The 24,149-nt window shown below is 45.1% G+C and overlaps 1 protein-coding gene across 7 annotated transcripts in view; it reads left to right on the top strand.

Annotated features, from left to right (window-relative positions):
• Positions 1-1,262: 1,262 nt before the first annotated feature.
• FXN (frataxin) overlaps positions 1,263-24,149 on the top strand; it is a 29,526-nt gene continuing 6,639 nt past the window's right edge. For 2 of the 7 annotated variants that reach the window (XM_036261962.1, XM_036261965.1), the window contains exons 1-5: positions 1,263-1,450; positions 2,580-2,677; positions 7,495-7,615; positions 13,593-13,690; positions 23,594-23,752. In XM_036261962.1, coding sequence (XP_036117855.1) covers positions 1,271-1,450; positions 2,580-2,677; positions 7,495-7,615; positions 13,593-13,690; positions 23,594-23,752 — 656 coding nt within the window. In that variant the 5' untranslated portion in view covers positions 1,263-1,270. Of the gene's footprint in view, positions 1,451-2,081; positions 2,445-2,579; positions 2,678-4,689; positions 4,824-7,494; positions 7,616-13,592; positions 13,691-15,300; positions 15,459-16,971; positions 18,777-23,593; positions 23,753-24,019; positions 24,125-24,149 lie in introns of those variants that run through there. The other 5 variants (XM_036261963.1, XM_036261964.1, XM_036261966.1 and 2 more) reach the window with 5 other exon arrangements.

Genomic DNA, 24,149 nt, shown 5'->3' with positions numbered 1-24,149 from the left:
GTTCACTCTCTGATTAAATGTAGTTCCAGAAAAAGAAAATGGGGGACAAGGGGGCGATGGAGGTAGGAAATTATAAATAATAACAAAAATAAAAAGGGATTCTCCAGCCAGAGTTGGTTGAGCGTCCTCCCATGCACCAAAAGGTTGCCGGTTTGATTCCTGGGGTTGTGGGTGGCTGTGATCAGAAAGACCAAATACAAGACTACTGCAGTTATCCAAGTGAGAGAGAATGACCCTGGAGTGGGACAAAGAAACTGGGCATATTCCATATATATTTTGGAGGCAGAATTGACAGAACTCATTGGTGGGTTAGGTGTGGGAGTGAAGAAAAGGAAGGAGAGGGTGACACCAGGTACCAGGAAGAATCATTTGGTATCTTAAGATATTATTTGCTGAGATGGCATGGACTGGAAAAAATTCAGATTTGGGGTACGATTTTTAAAATCCATTCATTGAAAGTTTTGAAACTCCAAGTAAAATGCAAATACATATCTCAAGGCGGTGTTACTTTATAAACCATTATTGGCCAGTATCAATCCACACTACTGGTTGGTAGTGAACCAAAGACAAGAAAGGCACTACTAGTGAAGAGGTAGGAGACCAACAAAGAACAGTATTCACCTTTTCACAATTTGTATTCTTTTGCAATATACAACCTAAGTAAAATTTTCTTTTAAAATGTATTAACCACTAAATATTGTGTACTTTTTAGGGTCCAGATCCTGTCCAACAAAACATTACATGGATTAATTCATTTTTTTCCTTACAAGCCTATGAAGTAGAAAGTTGTATAAACTCCATTTTACAGATGAAGCACAGAGGTTAACATGCATAATTGTCACACAGCCAGCAAGTGTGCAGTTTCTGTATTTAAACCAGGCAGTCCATGTCCTGTGCACACACTCCTAACTGTTGTAACCTACACTGCCTGTCTAGCAGCTTTGAGACCTGCACCCTGCCCAGTTTCCAGCAAGACTGCAGCTCCCAAGTCCCTCCTATCTAGAATGTCTGCAGCAGTCACTAGGCTAAGGTCTCCGTGCTCAGGAACCTTGGTTACTCATTTACTATGTTGCCTAAGAGATTCTCTCCATTTTTGTTAAATACACAAAAAGTGCAATGCTGGAAAGTTCTTCCTGAGGTCTAACCTCTGACCGGTTCACACAGCCTGCGAGAGAGGCCCTTGAGCGCGGAGCTAAGCCGCGGTGCCTCCGGCCCACGACCACTAGGTGTCGCCGCAGCGTCCCCGGGCCGGAGGGCGGAGCGGCCACAGATGGCAAGGAGCATGTGGGCGTTCGGACGCCGCTCGGCTGCCGGCCTCCTCTCCCGTTTGGCGTTCCTGGGCTCGGCCCAGACCCAAGCTGGAACCCCACGGCCGGCCAGGAACATCCCACTCAACGGCCGCCGCTACCTGCGCGCCAGGAGGGCCGCGGCCTGCGCGCCCAGCCACGCGGTGAGTATCCTCTGGGCAGCTCCGGGGCCGCGCGCCGACGCCGGGAGACTGCGCACGCCGGGGACGCTGTGCGCATGCGCGCCCGCTCCAGCGCCCCCGGGCACTGCGCTGGGCCGGGGCTGGAGTCGTCTCTGGAGAGACTGCGAACAATGCCCGGCAGACGGTGAACAATCGAGAACGGGCTGCAGCTGTAACTGGTCATCGTGGCTGCTCCGACTTCTTCGTTACCATCCTTTTCAAACACGTCGCCTGCGCTCCGCACCCCCCATTCCTCCTCTGCCCACGGCTCAGCCCCGTGTTCTCTGCCTTCTTTCTTGCAAGGGCAAAACCGACAGCCTCTGACCCCTTCTCTGAGTGCTCCCCGGAGTAATCTTTGGAGAAAAAAGTATTGTCACCAACCCCTCGGTGCCTTCCCAGGATGAAGTCCTGCTGCGGCCTTCGCAAGGCCTGTGGCCCCCGCCTCTCTCCACTCTTGCTGCACCGCTGTCCTCTCCCTCCAGGCTCGGTGCCCCCCGCCCCCCATTCATCTATCTCTTCAGCTGCTCGGTAGGGCTGGACGTAACCGACGCAGTTAGGTATTGAGAGAAATCAACAGGTCACCTTGTCTCCTGCAGATCATGTTAATTAATCATCTGTCAGACAGCGTCTGCAGTCAGAACCTCTCTTCTGCCTCTTGCTGTTTGTTGTTGCTTGTTTCAGTTAAAAACTAAGTGTCCCTGATGCGGGTCTCGCCTGTGCTAACAGCCTAGATAGAGCGGGGCTGCCCAATGGAACTTCCTGTGATGATGGACTTGTTCTGTGTCTGTGCCACCAGCCACATGAGACCACAGGGCATTCGAAATGTGGCCGATGTGACTAAGGAGCTGACTTTAAAATTTTTATTTTATTGCAATAAAATTACATTTAAATGCTGTACGTGGCTGGTGGCTACCATACTGGACAGCACTGGCTGAGAGAGAGACTGGGAAAACTCAATATAATATATTAAAAGAAGGTGAAAAAAATTCCTAAGAAATATTCCTGGAAAACTAACATGGTCACTCTCAAATGTAGAAGTGGTGAAATTTAAACTTTAATGGACTGCAATATACTGAGAATTGGTAAAATTCTTCTTAACTTTGGCTTTTAGGGCTTGAGCATCCACTGCCTCAACCAGATGCTGAATGTCAAAAAGCAGAGTGTCTGTTTGATGAACTTGAGGACAACAGGAACTTTGGGCGACGCAGGGTAAGATAAACACCTTTCACATCAGATATCACTCTTGCTCTCATTCTGCTCCGCTCTCCCCAACATATATACACATACACACACTTCTATTATCTTTTTTTTTTTTCGTTTACCTTTAAAATGAAAAAAAAAAGACCATCCCATACGGAACCTATTTTCTCCCTTAGCAGCATCACTCATAAACATCTCTCCACATCACTATCTACCACATTATTTTTAACTAAATAGTATTAGATTTTTATGGATGTACCATAATTCATTGAACCCATCCCCTATTGTCGAACTTTTAAGTGGTTTCCAGAGTTTTGGTTAATATTCTCTTTGATATCTTAGTAGTTAGGGTAGACAAGTTTCTTGAGCAAATAGGCCCAAACTATAATGGCTCAGACCAGGAGTAGTTAGTGTCCCCCTCTGTGGACAGTCCAGTCCTCTGTAATAATTCAGGGAGCCAGGCTCCTTCCGCCTTCCTGTCACCTATCAGTGCTTTACTGTGCTCTGCATAGTCAAAGCCAGGTGGCCCTGTCCAGGTTCTGTTCCACAGAAAGGGACAAGAGCATGGAAGGCCTGGAAGTGGTACTTGTCCCTCACTCACATTTTATTTTATTTCTTTTTTTTTTTTCTTTTTTTAATCCTTACCCAAGGACATTCAGATAGAGCTGGGGGGGGGGGAGAAACATCGATGCGAGAGAGACACATCGAGTGGTTGCCATGCACACAACCCCACCTGGGGCCGAGGACAAACTGCAGCCAAGGTACGTGCCCTTAGCAGGAACTGAACCCGGGACTGTCTGGTCCGTGGGCCGACGTTCTAACCACTGAGCAAACCGGCCAGGGCTCACTTACATTTTAGTGGGAAGGACTTGGTCACCTGGCCCCAGATAGCTGCAGGTAAGGCTGAGAAATGTGGTCTAGTGGGTGCGCTGGAAGAAGGAGGTGATGGGTTCTGGTGGGAAGCTGCCAGGCACTGCTCCCATCTACCCTCTGCCGTGGTACTTGCACGGCCCCTCCTTCCGCCCTCCACACACACTGCCTCTAGCCCCAAAGCTGCCACCACAGCCGTGTGGTCATGCGTCTACCTCAAAGGCCATGATTTCCAGGTGCTCTCTAGTCTTCTCTCCCAGGTCTAGGAATGGCTTCTCTGACCACACACACACACACACACACACACGGAGCGGGGCAAGATAACTAGTACCACAACTAGTACCATTCAGAAAAGAGACATGTCCCTGGCCTGTGGTAGTGATGGAGTCCCCCTGGGAGTCTCCTCCTTGTCGGTTACCCGCCTTGGTCACAGCGGAGGCAGGCAGCAGGAAGTGTCCGGCTTGGGGTCCAGCTGCCTTTGCAGCCCACTTCCTGCTGGGAGCAGTTTGGGCTTTCACAGGCTCTCATGTCTTTAAGGCTTCAGTAGGCTCTTGTAGGCCAGACTCATTTTCCTGTGATAATAGAATTTTCTCAAAAACCTAGTAGGCTTCTGATCTCTTTACTCCCAGTCAGTCCTGTGGCCAGTAACCATATCCAAACTTCTGTCATGGATGGAAGCCCCAACCTGCATTCTTTTTTGCATCCTCCCCCATGCTCAGCTCTCTCAGTCTGTTTTTGCAACAGGATTGGATCCTCTTTTTTTGGCTTAATGAGAAGCCTTTGTTGTTCAGAGCCTCCTTTGACTTTTCCATGTTTTAATCCCCCAATGCTTCAGATCTGCAGATGTGCCAGTTTCTCCCGGCTCACCTGTTCCATGTCACACCAACTAACAGCAAGGAGCCAGCCATACACAGGAACATTCTAACTGTCCCCACAACTACAGGCTGGTACGCACGCGGTCGGCCCTCCAAGTTATCGCAGCAGGTTGACAGAGGGCCTCTCGAGGCCCAGCCTGCTGTGTCTGTCCATTGGCCCCTCCGCACAGCCTCTCAGCCAGTGCTGCGTGCTGCCTATGTTAGGTTTTCACTTTGGTGGCAACGTTTGCAGCTCCTCCCCACACAGACTCTGCTGCTGTCCCCTCACCCCTGCAGGTGGCCCTCTCAGGATGCCCCAAGTCCAGCTCCCTTCTTCAGGGTCTACTTCTGGCCTCTGGGAAGCACACCTTTGTCCTGCCGTGAGTAAGAGGACAGCCCACTTCTGCTATGGCCCAACTGGCTGCTGTCAGGTAGCGCCTGCCACGCTCTTGACTTTGGACTTTATACCTGAGTCAGATGTGTCTTATGTTCCCACACTCCTCAGGACACACGTCAGTCTGTTCTCCAGGGTCTCTCAACACACCCAACCAGGCCCACCACTCCCTTTAAAGAACAGCCCCTCACCATCTCCTAATCAGTCCTGTAGCCTTCCCTCATCTTACCCTTGAGGCAGGTGATGGGCTGGGTTGGTGGGTGGTCATATGGCAGATCTGTATGTCTTGCATGGATTTATCTAGCAGCCACTGGTGTCTTTCCTTAGGCCTCCTGGGAACTCTCAGATGATGGAGTTGTCTAGGATGCCTCTTATAACCTACACATATGTCCTCACAGGGACACATAAGCTCATACAAGGATGTTTATTAGAGCAGTATATTTATTGTTATAATCCACACACCATAAAATTTACCATTTAAAAAATATACCATTTTGCCCGGCCAGTGTGGCTCAGTGGTTGAGCATCGACCCATGCACCAAGAGGTCGCTGTTCAATTCCTGGTCAGGGCACATGCCCAGGCAGTGGGGGCACGCAGGAGGCAGCCAATCGATGTTCTCTCTCATCGATATTTCTGTCTCTCTCTCTCTCCCTCTCCCTTCCTCCTTCTTTAAAAAAAAAAAGTACCATTTTGTGATTTTGAGAATATTCACAAGGTTGTGCAACTTTTACCACTACCTCCAGAACATTTTTATCATTCCCAAAAGAAATAACGTGCCTATTAATAATCACTCCCCATTTCTCCCTTCCCCAAACTCCTGGCAACCACTAGTCTACTTTCTGTCTCTATGGATTTGAGGCAATTTCTTCAAATTAAAAAATAGGAAAATCTCCAAGTCATGGGTGCTGACGAATTTTCAAAAACTGAACATAGCATGTGACTCAAAAATAGCTTAGGAAACAGAATGTTAACAGCCTCCCAAAGCAAGCCTCCTGCTCACTTCTAGCTATTAACCCCTCCCTGCCCCATTCTGATTACCAACAGCCTGGTTAATTTTGCCTGGTTTTTTGCTTTACATAAACTATATCATTAAATATGTTTATGTGTGGCTTCTTTCAGTCACCATTATGTTGTGAGATTTGTCCATTTTGTTGTATTTATAGGCATTTCTGTTTTGCTATGTAATATTTCGTTGTATGAATATACCACAATATTTATCTATTGTATTGGGCAGTTTGTAGTTTGGGGCTACAGGGTACTTCTACTATGAATATTCTAATATATCTCTTGGTGAACATAGGTATAGATTTCTTTTTTATTTATTAAAGTATAGTTGACATACAATATTTATTAATCTCAGATGTACAATCACTACGCTGGCGACACTTATATACCTTATGAAATGATCACCTTGATAAATCTAGTCACACTACAAAGCTATTACATTATTAACTATGTCCTATGCTGTACATTATATCCCTGTAACTTAGTTAGTTTATAACTGGACGTTTGTACCTCTTAATTCCTCACTTATTTTTCCCATTCCCCACCCCCACCTCTCTGGCAATCATCACTTTGTTCTTATATCTGTGTGTCTGTTTCTGCTAGGTTTGCATTTCTGCTGGGTACATACCCAAGAGTGCGACTGGTGGCACAAGAATATATTCAATGTCAGTAGATCTGCCCAACAGTTTTCCAAACTGATTTTCCCATTTACTGGGCCATCAGTAGTATCTGAAAGTTCTGGTTGCTTCACTTCCTGGCCAACTCTTGACATGATCTGTTTCGTTCATTTTAATCATTCTGGAGGTATCTCTTTGTGATTTTTTAATTTGTATTTTCCTGAAGAGTAACAAAGTTTTACATCTTTTCATATGTTCATTGGCCATTTGTATATACTTTTATTTAATGAAATCTGTTCAAGTATTTTACCCATTTTTCTATTGGATTTTCTTTTTCTGATTGTTTTGTAAGAGTTCTTTTTTTTTTTATCCTTACCCAAGGACATTTTTTCATTTTTTATTCAGATAGAGTGGGAAGGAGAGAGAGGGAGAGAGAGAGAAACATCGACGTGAAAGGGACACATCGAGTGGCTGCCACCCACACGACCCAATCAGGACCAAGGACAAACTGCAACCAAGGTACATGCCCTTAGCGGGAACCGAACCCGGATCTCTCCGGACTGTAGGCCGATGCTCTAACCGCTGAGCAAAACCAGCCAGGGCTGTAAGAGTTCTTTATATATTTTAGAAATAAGTTCTTTTTTAGATATATGTAATGCAAATACTTTATCCCAGTTTGTGGTCTGCCGGACATAAATTTTAATAATAAAAGCAACGAAAACCTCAATGTCCAGCCAAAGGGGACAGGTTGAATAAATAACATAAGATAAAATATTATGAAAACCCACATGTGCTAATATGGAACAATTTCCAAGACGTATTAATGAAAACTATTATGCTTCATTTGTATATTGAAAAGAACATAAAATTTTTGGAAGGACACAGAAGAGACGGTCATCAAAGTTGACTCTGGGGATGGGGCTGCCTATTGGGAAGAAAGGCTCACTTTTCTGTTAGCCCTTCATTCTGTTTAAATTTTTACTCTGTACATGAATTCCATCAATTTCATAAATCTAAGTAAAAAACAAATGGGATTTGGAGTAGTTCGGTAATCGTAGGTTTCTGGTGGTTTTTGTTTCCCTCAGCTCTCTGGATGACACCACCTATGAAAGACTGGCAGGGGAGACCCTGGACTCCTTGGCAGAGTTTTTTGAAGACCTTGCAGACAAACCTTACACATGTGAAGACTATGATGTCTCCTTTGGGGTACCTCTTCACTTTTTTCATGATTCTGTTTCTTCCTTGAGAATTTTAGATCACTAAAATAAAGAATTCCCCTCCAGCAGAGGTCAGCATGTGGTTAAGGGTGAGACCAGAAGACTAGGGTTCACATTCCAACCCTGCTCCTCCAGTCTTGTGACCTTAGGCAGGTCATTCAGCCTCAGTGAGCCTTATTTTTGCTTGAAAACAGATTCTCAAGCTTCACTCAGTACCCATGAAGGTAAATCAGAAAGGAACCCAGCATGTGTTTGTCTCATCGGGCAGGCATGTGGACGCTGAACTGGACCACTAGTTCTAAGTAGGGTAAGACATTGCCCAAGAAGTATTCAGACCGCTCTGGCATGGCCCCACTCCTGGGAGATTCTGATACAGCGGGTCAGGGTGCATTCATAGGAAGCACGTTTTTTTTAAAAGCTCACCTGAGATTATAATGTGCATCCCTGGGTCCCACCCCTAGGAGTTTTTATTTAATGAATCTGGGATGTGGCCCAAACAAGGCATTTGGGTTTTAAAGTTTTTTAAATCCCTTCCCCAGTTCATTCTAATACACAGCTTGAGCAAGAACTTCTGGGCTCCATGAAACGAGCCCCAAATCCTAGAAGCCAAGAGAGGGCTGGTCTGAACCGACTGGCCACCAGGTGGCAGACTTTAGCAGTGGTCCACCTTTGGATTTAGAGTAACTTGTTTAGGCCATAGGGAGCAGTTCTTTTTTGCCTTGGGAGAAAATCCCCTGCAGAGGTTAATCCTCTTGACAGCATTTAATTAATACCGGGAAATGTCATGAAGTGTGCATTTTGGATTAAATCATGGAATTATTTAGGACAACCAGCTGTCAGGCTCAAGTGATAGAAATACTGTTGGATATGGCTGTTGGAGCACTGGATAGAGAGGAACTCCCACAGATGGAGCAGGCAGCAAAGTCTCGGAGGTGTCAGGCCTGGTTGTAAGGAGAGTGAGGGATTTGGTAAAAATAGAGGCAATGGACAATAAAGGAAGAAATACCTTCCAGGCAGTTTTAATGATTACTGTCAGCAGCAGAGAATGCACCAGTGTCCAGGCAGGGTTTTAGAAGTGCTTATGCAGACAGCCTCAGACAGCAGAGCTGCCTGGGAACCATTACAAACTGGCCAACTCTACTGTCTGTGGGATGATCAGAGCTGGGGAAGTTACAGGTCCCCCTTCTCAAGCTACCAGGGGCTGTAGCTAAGGAAAATCAAGTCTCGAGCTAAACTCTGCCACACATGCAAACATTTATTAACATGTCCCCCAAACAGTCACAACACCTGTTCTTATAGTACTGGTGAAGCCCCACCGTGACCCAACTACTTTGCATAAATGTTTTATTAGAAGCAGATGTGCCAGTATTCCAGCAGCAGGAGTCTGTTCACCTCCTTGAGTCCAGCAACAAAAGCTTCTGCTCAGAGGTGGATCACAGGACCTTACTGAATCCTCCCTCCAGTCTCTTTGAAAAGAGATTCAGTTGCTGGGCTTTCCAGATCCTGTAACACATTCCTACAAGGGAAGAGGCACCTATTTTTTTCTGGCCAATCCATACACCTTGAGTATCATCCTACTCATCAGTAAAACATTATTTCTAGCAAATTGTTTGCCAAAGGCACATAGTAGCTGCCTCAGGAGTTTGGACTTCTAATTAAATACTTGGAAATGCTAACTACCCTGGAGTGTGAATTCCTGATTAGAGCCTTTCAGGTGCTATCTTACCCATTTCACATATTTCTTCAACGTAAGAAACATTCAAACCTGTAGAGAATTTTTGTGAGTTTATTTGAGCTAAACTGATGACAATTGCCGGGAAGCAAAATCTCAGCAGATTGAGAAGACGCTCCAGAAAACTGGCAGTTCTGTACCCTGCTTTACACGTTACAATCAAAGGAGAGGACCTAAGTGGGTTACATGAAATCCACTGGTGAGAGATTAGGGAGGTGGCAGAAAGCAAAGCGGGAAACTTCTGGACTGGATATTTTATTTAATTAATTAATTTATTTCTTAATCCTCACCCGAGGACATTTTCCCATTTTTTTGTTCAGATAGAGTGGGAGGGAGCGAGAGGAAGAGAGGAAAAGAGAAAGAGAAACATTGACGTGAAAGGGACACATTGCGTGGTTGCCACCCGCACAACCCAACCAGGGCTGGGGACAAACTGCAACCAAGGTACGTGCCCTTAGCAGGAATCGAACCCAGGTCTCTCTGGACCACAGGCCGATGCTCTAACCGCTGAGCCAAACCGGCCAGGGCTGGGACTGGATAAAAGTAAAATGATAGACACATCCTTTTACATAGGTAAGTACAAGGATAGTTAACAGTCAGCGGCTAACCCAGTAACAGTGACGGGATTTGTAGTCTCCGATCTGTTGCAGTACCTGTGCTTTGAGTGGTCCGGAAAAAGGAAATTACTTTGATATTCCAAAAGTATGTTATCATAGATGCAAAAAGACAATAGACAGACTTAATTAAAGTAAAGATCGACTTTTGTCAGGGAAGATTCTAGCCTAGGACATGAGTACCCACTATAAACTGCTTTTAGTTAATAAGTTTACATTTCAGACCATCGCCCTGGCTAGTTTGGCTCAGCGGTTAAAGCATCGAGCATCAGCCCGCGGACCAGAGAGACCCAGGTTCGATTCCCACTAAGGGCGTGTACCTCGGTTGCAGTTTGTCCCTTACCCCAGTTGGGGTCGTGCGGGTGGCAACCAGTCGATGTGTCTCTCTCATGTCAATATTTCTCTCTGTCTCTTCCCTTCTCTCTCCCTCCCACTCTAGCTGAAGATAAATGCAAAAATATTCTCAGGTGAGGATAAAAAAAAAAGTTTAGACCATCCTCTGTGGTTACTTGGTCTCTGTGTTTGCAAGGCCGCCATGCCGGCCTCCCCTGAGCTTGTCGGTTTGGTACAGACCACAGAATACCTCTGGCACTGCTTTCCTGGAATACAGCCTCCCCGCCCTCAGAGTTCTGGGGAAGGAAGACGTTTTACTCTGTCCTCCTAGGTTCTCCCAGCCGGTCTGATAAATCTACATGAGACAGAGAACAGGAGAAAACAACCCAATTTAATTACATGCATACACCTGGGGACCTCACATACATAGAGTCAGAGACCCCCACATACGTGAGAGGCTCAGGGACAGAAAGGTAAAATGAGGTGGACATGGCATTCTGAGCCCAGGATGAGGTCAGGCGCCTTGAGGCTTCAGAGGGGAGGAAGGTCATTGCAGGGCAATAAGAACAAACGTTTAGCAATTAGAAGTTTGCCCTGTCGTATAAATATGTCATAAAAAATTATTTCTGGTAATAACTTTTATTATGGGCAAGGCCTCAAATTTAAATTCTTTAAGGGAGAAGTAAAAGTTTCTTTTGGGACCGCAGGGTCTAGATTGCCTTCAGCTCAAAATCATTCACATGCCAAAGGGGTATACCTTGGAGAGGCCTGTTCTGAACCCCTACAGGGTCCAGTTGTATGCTACCTCCTCAGTGAAGCCCTCCTGGATGCTGCAGGCAGACCACCGGTCCTTCCTTGCCCAACACTCTGAGGGTGACTCTGCAGAGCATGGATACCCTGTGTTCTAATGTCTGTTTACACGTCAGCTCCCATGAGTAGACTGAGTTTCTTGGCAGGAGGGACACTGTCCATTCTTGGTACCCCAATGCCTGGAGGAACATTGCCAAGTAGTAAATGTTAGTTCATTGTGTAAATGAAACGGGGCCCACATACTTCTCCAAAACACACTTTCATTGACGCGACTCAGCATTTATAGATATTTTGCCAGCTTTGCTACTGGCCAAGTTGGCAATTGAAAGCAGTATCCAGATACAGCCAAGAAAAACATTTGTTCTTTTAAAAAAAGAATATGCTTGTTGCCATGTTCTTCATGCACTAAGTTGTTGGTATATTAGTGTTATAAAACACAGGTTTCTTAACCTTTTAGGGTCATGACCCCCTGTAAGAATCTGACTGCTCTAACCCTTCTCCTGAGAAAAACTTCTCCATACACACATCAGAGCAGTTTCAGCGTCAGGGTGGGGCTGTCTGCAGATCCCTGAAGACGCCTCTGGGTATCAGGTTATGGACACTTGCTTCATGGTGATTATTCTTATTCCTCAAGGGGAAGTCGTTGTCTATTTTAGGAGGGTAGGAAGCCACATAAACATGAAATCCGTAACCTAAGGTGCTATCCCATGTGTGTCTATTTCTGTAAGTCAGTTGGTGACAATAGAAATTGCTATTTTTGCTTCCACCTGTGTAGGGCTGATCTTGACGGGTGGGAATTAATGAACCTCACCAGCTGTGGCCAGGGTCTGTTCTGATGGATTAGTGCCTGGGTTTCAGCAGCTGCTAAATGTTGTGGCTATCTCTAACGTCTCAGCACCCCTCCTCCCCTGCATTTAAATCTGCCCACACTCCCAAAATAGACTCAGCTTGCTACCTGAGGAATAGCAGTAGTGAACAAAATGGCCCTCTTCATCTGGTCTGTTGCAGCCAAAAGCAGTGAGAACTGGCGATCGGGTAAGGCAGCTAGTTTCCTTCCTGCTCTTGCCACTTGCCCTTGGAAATAGTGTCAAGCTCCATAGGGAAAGAAATCTAATTACACACAAAGGAAGGAGGGTGCTGGGGGAGTGTTGTGACTTTCTGCCCCACGTAACCTTGCCCCTAACTTCGGCACAAGTTATCACATTACCTGGTTATCATCCACTCCGTTCATTCATCCACAGAGGAATTTTGTATCCACCCAGTATTTTGCATGAAGAATGGATGTGCTAGACACTAAGATGCTAGGGCGGACAGACCAATCAGCAAGCAAAGTGATTTAAGTAGTGGAGAGTAGGGGGCAGCTTTGCATTATTTATATCACTTGTATTCCTAATGTCTCTATAATTTCTCTGCTTTTTTAATCAGAAAAAAAAAGGTTATTAAAAAATAATCCAATATAGTTCTCCCCATCCCATGCCTGTCAGTTATATTATTAGTGGTACTTTCTTCATCTTTTCAATAGCTCTTTGTGTTTGTGAACCGAACACAAAATGTAAGAACCATTCAGGGTCCCGGGTTGGACAGGGACTCTGGAAGGCACAGAGAAAGGACGTTGTGTGTCTCTGTGGGTTATGCAGGGATGGGGAACAGCGAGAGGCTCTCCAGTCCACAGCTCCAGTAAAGGGAACTTAGCGGTGTAGCTGTTTCTTTAATACCCTACGCATTCTAAAGAAACCTCAGGCCTTGGGACTAAAGGGCTCCTTTGTTGAAAGAATGTTTTCAAATTTAAATGAGCATTTATTGAGCACAGTTGAACCAACTGGTCTTTTGAAGAATTCAGGGCTGCTAGAGAGGAAAACAAAGCTGGAGAGAGCGGCCGAGAAGCTTGGAGATGCGCGGGAAGGGTCTGGAAATAAAACCCTCGTCTGGAGTGCCTGCCTTCTCCCAGCAGAGCTGAGGCTACTGCTCTGCAGCAGACAGGCAGAGCAGGTGGTTCGATTACTGCCTTCTCTCTCGCCTTTTTTCCCTTTTTTGGTAATGAGCTTGTGTGCCATGTTTGGGCCAGCGTGGTACTCCAGGAGAGCTGGTGTCTGAGTCTTTAATGCCCTCTCGTATGTCTGGCTGGTGGCTGAGCAAACAAGGCCGCGATCAGGATGCGGGTTTTGCCATTTAGCACTGTGGGCCTCTGTTTCCTTATCTCGAGAGGGAAGAAGGATTGTTTTTGCTTTGCTGAGCTCACAGGGAATGAGGGAAAGCACTGTGAGATATAAGCAGTGTGCTTAATCATAGTCTGATCCTGAGAGCAGTGTTCTTTCTGCATGATCTCCTGCTTCTACACTAGAGACATTTCTTGATGATGTATGTTGTGTACTTGTGTGACTGCAAAGTGTTGAGGTATAACAAAATATGAAGCAGTTATGATGAAATGATAACTTTATTTTATTTTCCTCATCTTCTTTTTCCACCTGATCCCTTAGAATGGTGTTTTAACAATTAAGCTGGGTGGAGACCTAGGAACCTACGTGATCAACAAGCAGACCCCAAACAAGCAGATCTGGTTATCTTCACCATCCAGGTATGTTCAGAAGTCAGAGTCTCTCTCGTTGCTAAGCTTGTTTGAAACACGACATTGTGGACATTTAAGGAGTGTCCCTCTTGTGCGTTGGTGTCTGTGGAAGCGAATGAGACAGCATGTCTCATTCTCAGTAGGGAAGTTTACTCTGCTCATGTTAACTTCTGTCTGCTGGTCATTTGGCTGCTACAAGCAGATGTTGGGTTGTTAACAGGATCTGAAGTGAAAAGCTTATAACTTCTCAGAACCCGGCCTGGACAGTTTTTCTCTGTGAAATCATTGTCCTGCCTTTTAAAAAGCCACTTTTGATATCATAGTGTCTGAATAAGCTGCACTTTGTCTTCAAAGCAAGTGAAAGTTTGACTTCTAGTTTGTTTTGAGCATCTCAGTTAAAGGTTTAGTTGAATTCCACTTGCAGAATCAGGCCGTGTGCTCTGTGGAGGTGGGAGGGCACTTTAAGCTGCTGTTCCAGGCATTTAATCCTGGCTGCCTTTTCCACTGATGGGCTCTCAGCCCAGAGCAGCGGTTCTCAATCTATGGGTCACGACCCATTGGGGGTCCAACAGCCCTTTCACAGGGGTCGCCTAAGACCATCGGAAAACACATATTTCCGATGGCGATTCATAACAGTAGCAAAATTACAGTTATGAAGTAGCAACAAAAATAATTTTATGGTTGGGGGATCACCACAACATGAGAACAACATAAAGGGTCACGGCACTAGGGAGGTTGAGAACCACTGGTCTAGTGGAATAAAAGGATGTGTTGAAATGGCCTGCGCTGCCTCTCAGGGCCTGAGGACATGCCAGGAGAGAGGGCCCCTCATCCTTCTGGCTGCTATTGAGTGGATATAAGAAAGTAAAAGAGACACCCACAAAAAGCTCTTAGACCAACCTTGGTGGGTCATTCATTAGCACTTCCAAAGAGAACAAGTTGACTGTGATTTGGAAAAGGCCCAAATATAACTAGACATAGAATTCTTTGAAAGCCTAATGGTGTTTACATTTTAAAGAAATTTAACTCACCCTGGTCAGGTGGCCCAGTTGGTTGGAGCATTGTCCTGCACACCAAAAGGTTGTGGTTCAATCCCAGTAGGGGTGCATACAGGAGGTGACCTATCAGTGCTTCTCTCTCTCACATAGATATTTCTCTCTCTCAAAATCAATGAAAATCTATCCTCAGGTGAGGATTAAAAAAATTTTTTTCAATCTTTATCGTTGAAAGTATTACAGATCTCTCCCATCTCCCGCTTTCCCCCCATTGACCCTCCCCACTCCCCCCTTCCTCCTGCCTTTGCTATAAAATAATTTAACTCTTCACCTGCCCCCACCTTGATCTCATTCCTAGACAGTTAATATACTATTTGTCAGTTTAATTGAGCGTTATGCCTCCTTCATCCCAACCTTATCTAGGGGGTATATTATAATTCAACAAAAACAACTACAGAAACAACTCTTCGTTTCTAGCAAGGCCCTTCACAAACTGGTTGCCTTTTAGACTTGGCTTCTTTGAATTTGAGGGCTTTTGCCCTGTGTGGGCCAGTCGGCTATTCACTCTGGCCTCGGGCACTGGTCCCAACCCTAACCGTGGCCATTTCTGTCCTTCGTCTTCAGAGTCCAGCCATCCGCTCTGGGGCGCTGTGTCCTTGTAAATGCGGGCGGGGCACCAGGACAACTGTGTGGTGCCGCTAAAGAATCCGTGCTGTGTCTGGAAACTGGAAAGGTCCATGTCGTATTTGGACACAACTACCAGCAATATGATCCTACCCCAGGCATGTTTAGAAGCATATACTTCTGGATAATAATAGTTCCTGGAAATTCCAAATTGTACTTGTTGAAAATCTGTAATTCACGACGGGAATCTGGAGAGAAAATCTGCCAAGCAGCCATTTCTGTCACAGATACTGTGTCCTCAAAAAAAATTATTTTCCATTCCATTTTTCACATGGGTCCAGAATCATCTTTCATGGGGCTGCTTTTGTGAGATTTGGGGTTTTTTGTCAAGTTGACTTTTCAGGTCCCATGGAAACAGTGGCCTTTCCCGGCCACCTTGCCCCCCGAGGAGGCTGCAAGATGGAATAAAGGAGGGGTCTGGACGGGCCCCTGGACGGCAGCGCCTGTGCGCGGAGCCCCCGGAGCAGTGGAGGGCTGGAGGCTGCCCGTCCTCCGCTGTAGTAATCGGAGCCCGGGACAAGGGAGCGTCCTCTGGCTCTGGGCTGGGCGGTCAGTTCTTTCTGTATGGCCAGATGGTCTGTGTGCAGCTGTGTGTGCAGGTGAAGCAAATGCCTCAGTCCCTTTTGTCTCCATTATTAGAAAAATGTTCTAACCCTAGCATCTGGTTGATAATACAGCAATCCTTCATGTTTTACATCCCAAAAGATGCTTCCCGTCTAAGCTTCCCTCCATCCTGGCAGACTCCTCCCAATCTCAGACTTTGGAAAAATCGTTCCCTGGGTGCACAGGTGCCCCTTTTCATGGGCTCCCAGTGTCCTCTGCTCTTGCCTCCTTCAAGGCATCATTGTGGACCATCCTTATCTGCTGCATGTCCGCCCTCTCCACCTGGCGGAGAGGAGGTGGAATTAATGGGCACACGTTGTATACATCTGGAATAACAAGATGTGGCAAAACCTCACTCCACCTGTGTCCACGCACCACCGCATTCCCGGCAGGAGTTGCACACACTGCTCTTGTTCCCTGGGTGAGCCTGAGGTGGCCGAAGTAGGGTATCACACTCATGTTCATGGATTTAAATTTGAACTAAGGAAAACACTTTTCAAAATAATAATATAGGTGATTTCCAGGGGCTGGGGGGAGGAAGGAATTGGGAGGAACTGCTTAGTGGGTACGGAGTTCCCTCTGAGGTGATGAAATGCTTTGGAACTAGGTAGAGGTGGTGGTGGCACAACATCATGAATGTACAAACATAATGATAACATATACAAGAGACAAACCATTCAGTGGTACACAAATGACCATAATTTAAAAACACGGCTCTGATATAGCAGGTAGCTTATGTAAGTCGGGAAAAAACACATCAGAGTGTGATACACGAAGACTCGTCTCTAGAGTTCAGATGTCTTCAGGTCTTGAGAATTATTCTCTGAATTATTCCAGTGTAACTATTGTTAAATAGAAAGACCCTGAGACAAGAAGTCAAATATATGGCTTGTTAGGCATTACTTTCTAGAGTTTCACTCCAGTCAGTATTTTGGTGGCAACCTCTGTGGAATCAGTGTTTGTTCTGAAGTGCTGTCCTCTGGACAAACTGTGTGTTTTGTCTTGCAGTGGACCCAAGCGCTACAACTGGACTGGGAAAAACTGGGTCTACGCCCACGACGGTGTGTCCCTGCATGAGCTGCTGGCCACAGAGATGACCAAAGCCTTAAAAACCAAAGTGGACTTGTCTTCTCTGGCCTATTCTGGAAAAGACACTTGATGCCCATCCCAGTTCTAAAGACATTAGAAGCTATAAAGCCAAGACCCCAGCTTCCTTCTACAGCTGAATGTCTAGTTTATTCCAGTTCTGCTTTTGAGGCCAGTTGCATTGTGGGTAACAGCTCTGGGAAAAGAATACGTCACCTCTCACCCTACCTCTGACTTCGGATTTTCAATTTCCATAGTGTTTTTGGATTTATTGTCTGATTTCCTCCCTCACATGATGTCTGTATCTTTATAATGCCTGTATATCCATACGTTTATATATGACCTTGCAACAAAGAACAATGATAAGGAAATATTCTGAGGAGAAGTGAATTGGCTCCACTATTCATTCTTTGAAGGACTTAGTGCAAAACTGCATGAAGAGGGACTGGCCGATCTCACTATTCTGTCTCAAAATGAGACGCATTAAAAAGTAGCCTAGAAATGTTCCCACGCCTCTGGAACGTAAACACTTCGAAGCCTGTTGCTACTGAAGTGCCAGTGTCAACTCGGGAATTCTCAAACCCAAGCCCATTCTCTGTGTGCTTTGTGTCTGCCAGGGTGTATGTAGCCTGCAAGGGTGACTCGGAGGTATGGTGCTGTTTCTCCCATACGTACATATATATATGTGCATGCACAGTTAAATATGTGTGTATGTGTATATTTTTTTAATACATATTTTTTTAAATCTTAAGGTCAGTATAGAATCAACTGCTGCAGTTCAGGTCTGAGAATGCAGTATATCTCCCAACGACAAGAGCAGAGAAAACCATCTCCATTAGCTCGTGCATATTGTATAATAAATGCACTAAGGGAGCTGAGGAAGCTCTCAGTTAACTGTGAAGGGCCATCCAAGTAAGAGAGATGTTTGTGTTGATGCAAAGAACCCTAGTTTACACTTGGCTCAGCCCAAAGTGCTGTCTGTCTCTGGGCAGGTTTCTTGCACTCGCTGGACCTCATGTAAAATGAGATGGTTGAACTGGACAGAGTATAGTGGATTCCCAGTTCAGACATGCAGCATTCCCGTCAGGCAGCCTAACAGGCTAGCTTTTGTTACCCCTGGCAGATGAGGCGATGACAGGAACAATTTTTTTAAGCTATAGAGTAAAATAAATGGTTATTAGAATTCCTTGAATGTCCATTGAGTTCGTGTTCAAATAATAACCATCCTTTATTGTGCCCTTGCTGTGCTAAGCCTGTGCTCTAGTTTGAATGTTTATGTTCCCCCAAAATTCATCTGTTGAGTCCTTATCCCCGAAGGGATGGTATTAGAAAGTAGGCGTTTGGGAAATGATTAGGTCTTAAGGGGTGAGCCCTCACGAATGGAATTGGTCTCCTTATCAAATAAACTCCAGAGAGCTCCCTCCCTCCTACCATGTGAGGACACTGCTGTTGATGGGCCAGGAAGTGGGCCCTCAGCAGACACTGAATCTGCTGGGGCCTTGATCTCAGACTTCCCTGCCTCCAGACCTGTGAGAAGCACCTTTCTGTTGTTTGTAAACCATCCAGCCTGTAGTATCTGTTCAGCAGCCTGAATGGACTGAGACAGCCCACAACACTGTGTGACCTCATTTTAATACCTTCGGAACATTAAAACTCATCCAACCGTATAGCCATTATTTTCTTACTAAAAGATGTATTAAGTTAACAATAAAACAATGTAAACACATGTTCAATGGGTATTTAAAATATTTTTTCAGAAATAAAATTGTTGTTTAGTCTGGTGGAAATTTTTAAGTGTGATAGGTCAGAGTCAGTGAGAAAATAAAATTTGTGTGTGTGTGTGTGTGTGCGTGCACGTGCACACGCACATCTTGGTCTTATTTTAATGGAAATTTCATTGTACCTCAGTTGGAACTTGGTTAAATGGTACATTCATCTATCTGGACACAACATAAAACTTGGGTATTTAACCAGGCTGCTGTAACGTGAAGAGGAAGGCAGGGAATCTGCTCTTGGTGCTCTCCTTATGGGCCAGCCTTTCAGGCCTGTTGACTTTTACTTTACATACAATTCTAAGGCCTGGGCGATTCCCATGGAAAGGACTGCAAGCACGAGAATGGCCACCAGGGGGCAAATGAAACTCGTGCTCTGAGCAGCAAACTGGAAAAGCACCACCATGTGGCACCAGTTGCTCCCCAGCTGCCCCTCAGACCCTGGGGCATCATCAGGTTCCACACATGTGAAGAACTTTTAAGGAAAATGTAAACATTCAGTATAACAGCGGCAGGAAAATGTGTAATATAATTTTAGAAAGCTTTCAGTTATATTTAGCTTCCAAAGTGGATAGCCCCTTGCCCTGGCTGGTTTGGCTCAGTGGTTGGAGCATCAGCCTGCTGTCTGGAGAGACCCGGGTTCGGTTCCCGCTAAGGGCACGTACCTCAGTTGCAGTCTGGCCCTGGCCCTGGTTGGGTCATGCGGGTGGCAGCCACTCGATGTGTCCCTTTCAGGTCGATGTTTTTCTCTCTCTCTCTGTCCCTCCCACTCTACCTGAACAAAAAATGGAAAAATGTCCTCGGGTGAGGATAAAAATAAAACAGTGGATAGACCCTTAACCAGTAAAAAATAAAACTATCTAGAACGACTTATAAACCTCTCTCCGAAGATACAGAGAAGAACTGGGGTGTATAAAAGAGAACCTGAGTTTTTTCATCAGAATTTTAAAAATTTAACCCAAACTCTGGCACTTACTTGCTTATTGACACTAGCCTCTGTTTTCTTATCTGTACAATAGTTTGGTGCTTGGGCCCACAGGCAAAGCATTCAGTACATGACGTATATTATCACATGTGCAGCATAATTCCATATTCAGATTTGGAGTTTTCCCCTAAAGTGTTATTTATGACATTCTCTGCTCACCTCAGACTTAGTCAAAATGCTCATTTTGTGACCCAGTTAATGGATTCTGTTTCCATAGAATAGCTCATGCTCCCTACAATGCTGAGTTTTATTCCCATCTTCCACATAGTTTCTAAAGACAATTTAGCCAACTTTAAGGTTAATCGTTTATATTAAAGAGTAGGTTTAGTCCTGGCCGGTTTGGCTTAGCGCAGTAGCTCTCAGCCTTCCTAATGCCACGACCCTTTCATCCAGTTCCTCATGTCTATGTGGGCGTATCTGCATGTGGACCTGCCTGGAGAGGACAGAGGAGCAGCGTCTCGGTTCCTAAGACATCGGAAATATGTGTTTTCCGAAGGGGTCGCGACCCACAGGTTGAGAACTGCTGGCTTAAGGTTAGCATGTCGGCCTGCGGACCGGAGGGTTGTAGGTTCAATCCCTGGCCCCAGTGGGGGACGTGCAGGAGGCAGCCAATCGTGTGTCTCTCTCATATTAATGTTTCTCTGTCTCCCTCCCTCCCTCCCTCCCTTCCACTCTATCTAAAAACCAGTGGGAAAATGTCTTTGGGTGACGATTAACAACAACAAAAAAAGTAATTAAAATAAAATAAAATCAGGTAAAAAATAAATAAATAGTAGGTTTTCAATATATTTCTCAAGCTATACCTGCTCCCAAATTCTAATAACCTCATTTCCACCTTTAAGGAACAACCAGGTTTACAAATAAAATTAGTGTGGATTATCTGTACAAGGTTACCAAGGAAAGCTGGCTCCCCACCCTCGAGGTAGACACTAAGATTAGAATAGTTTTCGGTTGTGTCCAGTTGAATTCTTGGCATGGATTTATCTTTTGCAAATGAAAACACCTACATACCAGACAGAAGGAGAGGCACAGGTATGAAATTTCATGTAAATTTACCCTGCTGTTCAAAACTAGGGCTTAATGACAGTCTTACTTTGTATAGCTATGTTAGAGTAAGAAATGCCTTAAAATCCTTGGTTTGACTTAATTAGCCATAACAGCCTACGGATCCCAATTAATTGCCCCTTTAGAATATGTAAAACAGATCATTTATATCCTGATGTCTACTACAGAAATAGACTCTGAGCTCCACAGTTCATCTTCTCTGGATGCATTATTTAAGATATGGAATGCTTCACTTCTCGACAGAGTGGATATAGAGGGAATGTACCTCAACATAATAAAGGCCATGTATGACGAATATGACGAACACACAGTGAACATCATACCTAACAGTGAAATGCTGAGAACCTCTCCTCTGAGGTCAGGAACAAGACAATGATGCCCACTTTTGCCACTTTCCCATTAATCCTCACCCGAGGATATTTTTTCCGTTGATTTTTAGAGCGTGGGAGGGAGTGCGAGGAGAGAAAGAGAGAGCGAAACATCAATGTGAGAGAGACACACAGATTGGTTGCCTCCCACATGTGCCCTGACCAGAGCTGGGGATCGAACCTGCAACCAGGTATGTGCCCTTGACTGTGAATCAAACCTGTGACCCTTTGCTTCACGGGCTGATGTTCTAACCACTGCTCAGGGCACTTTTGCTACTTTTACTTAACATAGTATTAAACGTCCTAGTCAGAGGGACTAGGCAAGAAAAAGAAGTAAAATGCATCCAAATCAGAAAGGATGAACTAAACTGTACATGTGCAGATGACCTGATATTGTATAGAGACAACCCTAAAGACTACCAAAAACTGTTAGAACTAATAAGTTCATTAAAGTGGCAGGATAGAAAAATCAATATTCAAAATTCTGTTGTATTTCTATACATTGAACTAGCAAAAAGACCAATTAAGAAAACAATCCCATTTACAATAACATTAAAAAGAATAAAGCATTTAGGAATAACTTTAACCAAGGAGGTAAAAGACATGTACACTGAGAACTATAAGACATTGATAAAAGAAATTGAAGGTACAAATAAATGGAAAGCTATTTCATGTTCATGAATTGGAAGAATTAGGATTGTTAAAATGCTCTTACTACCCCAAAGTGGCCTATAGATTCAATGCAATCCCTATCAAGATTGTAATGGCATTTTTCACAGAAAGAGAAGAAACAATCCTAAAATGTGTATGGACCCACAAAAGACCCCAGTAGCCAAAGCAATCTTGAGAAAGAAAAACAAAGCTGCCCTGGCTGGTTTGGCTCAGCGGTTAGAGCGTCGGCCTGTGGTCCAGAGAGACCCGGGTTCGGTTCCCGCTAAGGGCACGTACCTCGGTTGCAGTTTGTCCCTGGCCCTGGTTGGTCGTGCGGGTGGCAGCCACTCGATGTGTCCCTTTCACGTCGATGTTTCTCTCTCTGTTCCTTTCTCTCCCTCCCACTCTACCTGAACAAAAAATGGAAAAATGTCCTCAGGTGAGGATAAAAAAAAAGGAAAAACAAAGCTGGAGGCCTCACACTTCCTGATTTGACACTATATCACGAAGCTACATCGAAACATAGTATTGGCATAAAATAGACACATAGATTAATGGAACAGAATTGAGAGCCCAGAAATAAAACCACACATATATGATCAATTAGCTTATGACAAGGAGCCAAGAATATACAATAGGAAAAGGATAGTCTTTGAATAAACAGGGCTAAGAAACTTGGACAGCCACGTGCAAAGGAATGGAACTACCTTGCACCATATACAAAAATCAACTCAAAATGAATTAAAGACTTGAACCTAAGACCTGAAACCGTAAGACTCGTAGAAAAAAAACACAGGAGCTAATCTTGACATCTATGTTAGCAAAGGTTTTTTTTGTAATTTTTTTCTTTTCTTTATTGATTTTAGAGACTGAGGAAGGGAGAGGGAGAGCTAGAAACATCGATGAGAAAGAACATCAATTGGCCGCCTCCTGCATGCCCTGCCCTGGGGATCGGGCCCACAACCTGGGCATGTGCCCTGACCGGGAATCGAACTAGTGACCTCTTGGTGCATGGGTCGATGCTCAACCACTGAGCCACACCAGCTGGGCTGTTTGTTTTTTGTTTTGGAATTGACACCAAAGCAAAGGCAACAAAATAAAAAATAAACAAGTGGGACTACATCAAACTAAAAAGTTTCTGCACAGCAAAGGAAATCAAGCTACAACATAGAAGAAAATACTTGCAAACCACATGTCTGATGAGGGGTTAATATACAAAGTATATAAGGAACTCATACAATTCAATAGCAAATAACACATTTCAAAACAGGTGAAGGACCTAAAATAGACATTTCCCCATAGATAGGTCAGAGAAGTTATGTGATAATAGCTTTAATTCTTCCAGGTAGTTAAAGAGAGGGGCAGAAGATTCTCTTGAGCCTGTGGCTAAAATTGCCTTGAGCTCAAAACAATCTGCATACCACAGAGGCACATCTTGGGGTGGCTTGTTCTGAACCCCTACAGGAACTACCACACTATGCTGTCCTACTAGCGATCCCCAAATCGCACCCTGATTTCCTGAATTTCTAGAACTGGCATGAGACTCCAATTCCAGACCCCCATAGGCCCTTCACTGCACCCCCTAGCTGTCATCGAGGACCCTCTCCCCATTTAAACTTCCCAATTATTTCTTCCCCTTTTAAGGGCCCTTGGGCCCTGTCATCCAATGAATTGCATCACCTGCATTGTCCTGCTTCCCCCAGATCTAGTAGCCAGTGCTTGGAACCCAAAGGGACCCTTCTGTACAGCACCGGGAATGGAGGAGGGAAGAGAGAAGAGCCTTCGCATTCATCTGTTCTCTGGGCGTGCTGTCCACCAAATAATGGGCCTGTCCAAGGATGTGACTCCTTTGTCCTGACCAGGTGAGTGCCCAACCTTGGGAGGAGGAAGTAGGAAGCAGGACAGTGAATCCCGCCTCTGCTCTGGGCCGGGGCATCTGGATGGGTAGGGGCTCTAGCCTGCTTTGTGTCCTGACAATGCTTCTGACAAGGCCCTCCTGCCTCAGTAGGGCTCATGCTTTGAAAAGCCAGAGCAGCAGGTGGGTGCGTTCAGTGGTTTAATAAAAGAACAAGGGGAAAGTTGAAAGATTGCAGGACGCCGTAAAAACATCACGGCAAACTCCTTTCCAGATACTCCTCAGAATGTAAGTGGGGCCTAGACTCCGTGCCTTCACAGATGACCCGGTCCTCATCTCTGTGGCTTGTGACCCCTGTGTGACTCAGAAGGCAAACTCCAGCTTCTGGTCTGGCTGCTTTCCCC

This window comes from Molossus molossus, unplaced genomic scaffold, assembly GCF_014108415.1.
Source record: "Molossus molossus isolate mMolMol1 unplaced genomic scaffold, mMolMol1.p scaffold_m16_p_14, whole genome shotgun sequence".
Taxonomy (NCBI): domain Eukaryota; kingdom Metazoa; phylum Chordata; class Mammalia; order Chiroptera; family Molossidae; genus Molossus; species Molossus molossus.
The sequence above is the reverse complement of the archived record's forward strand: the minus strand, read 5'-3'. Positions and strand labels throughout refer to the sequence as shown.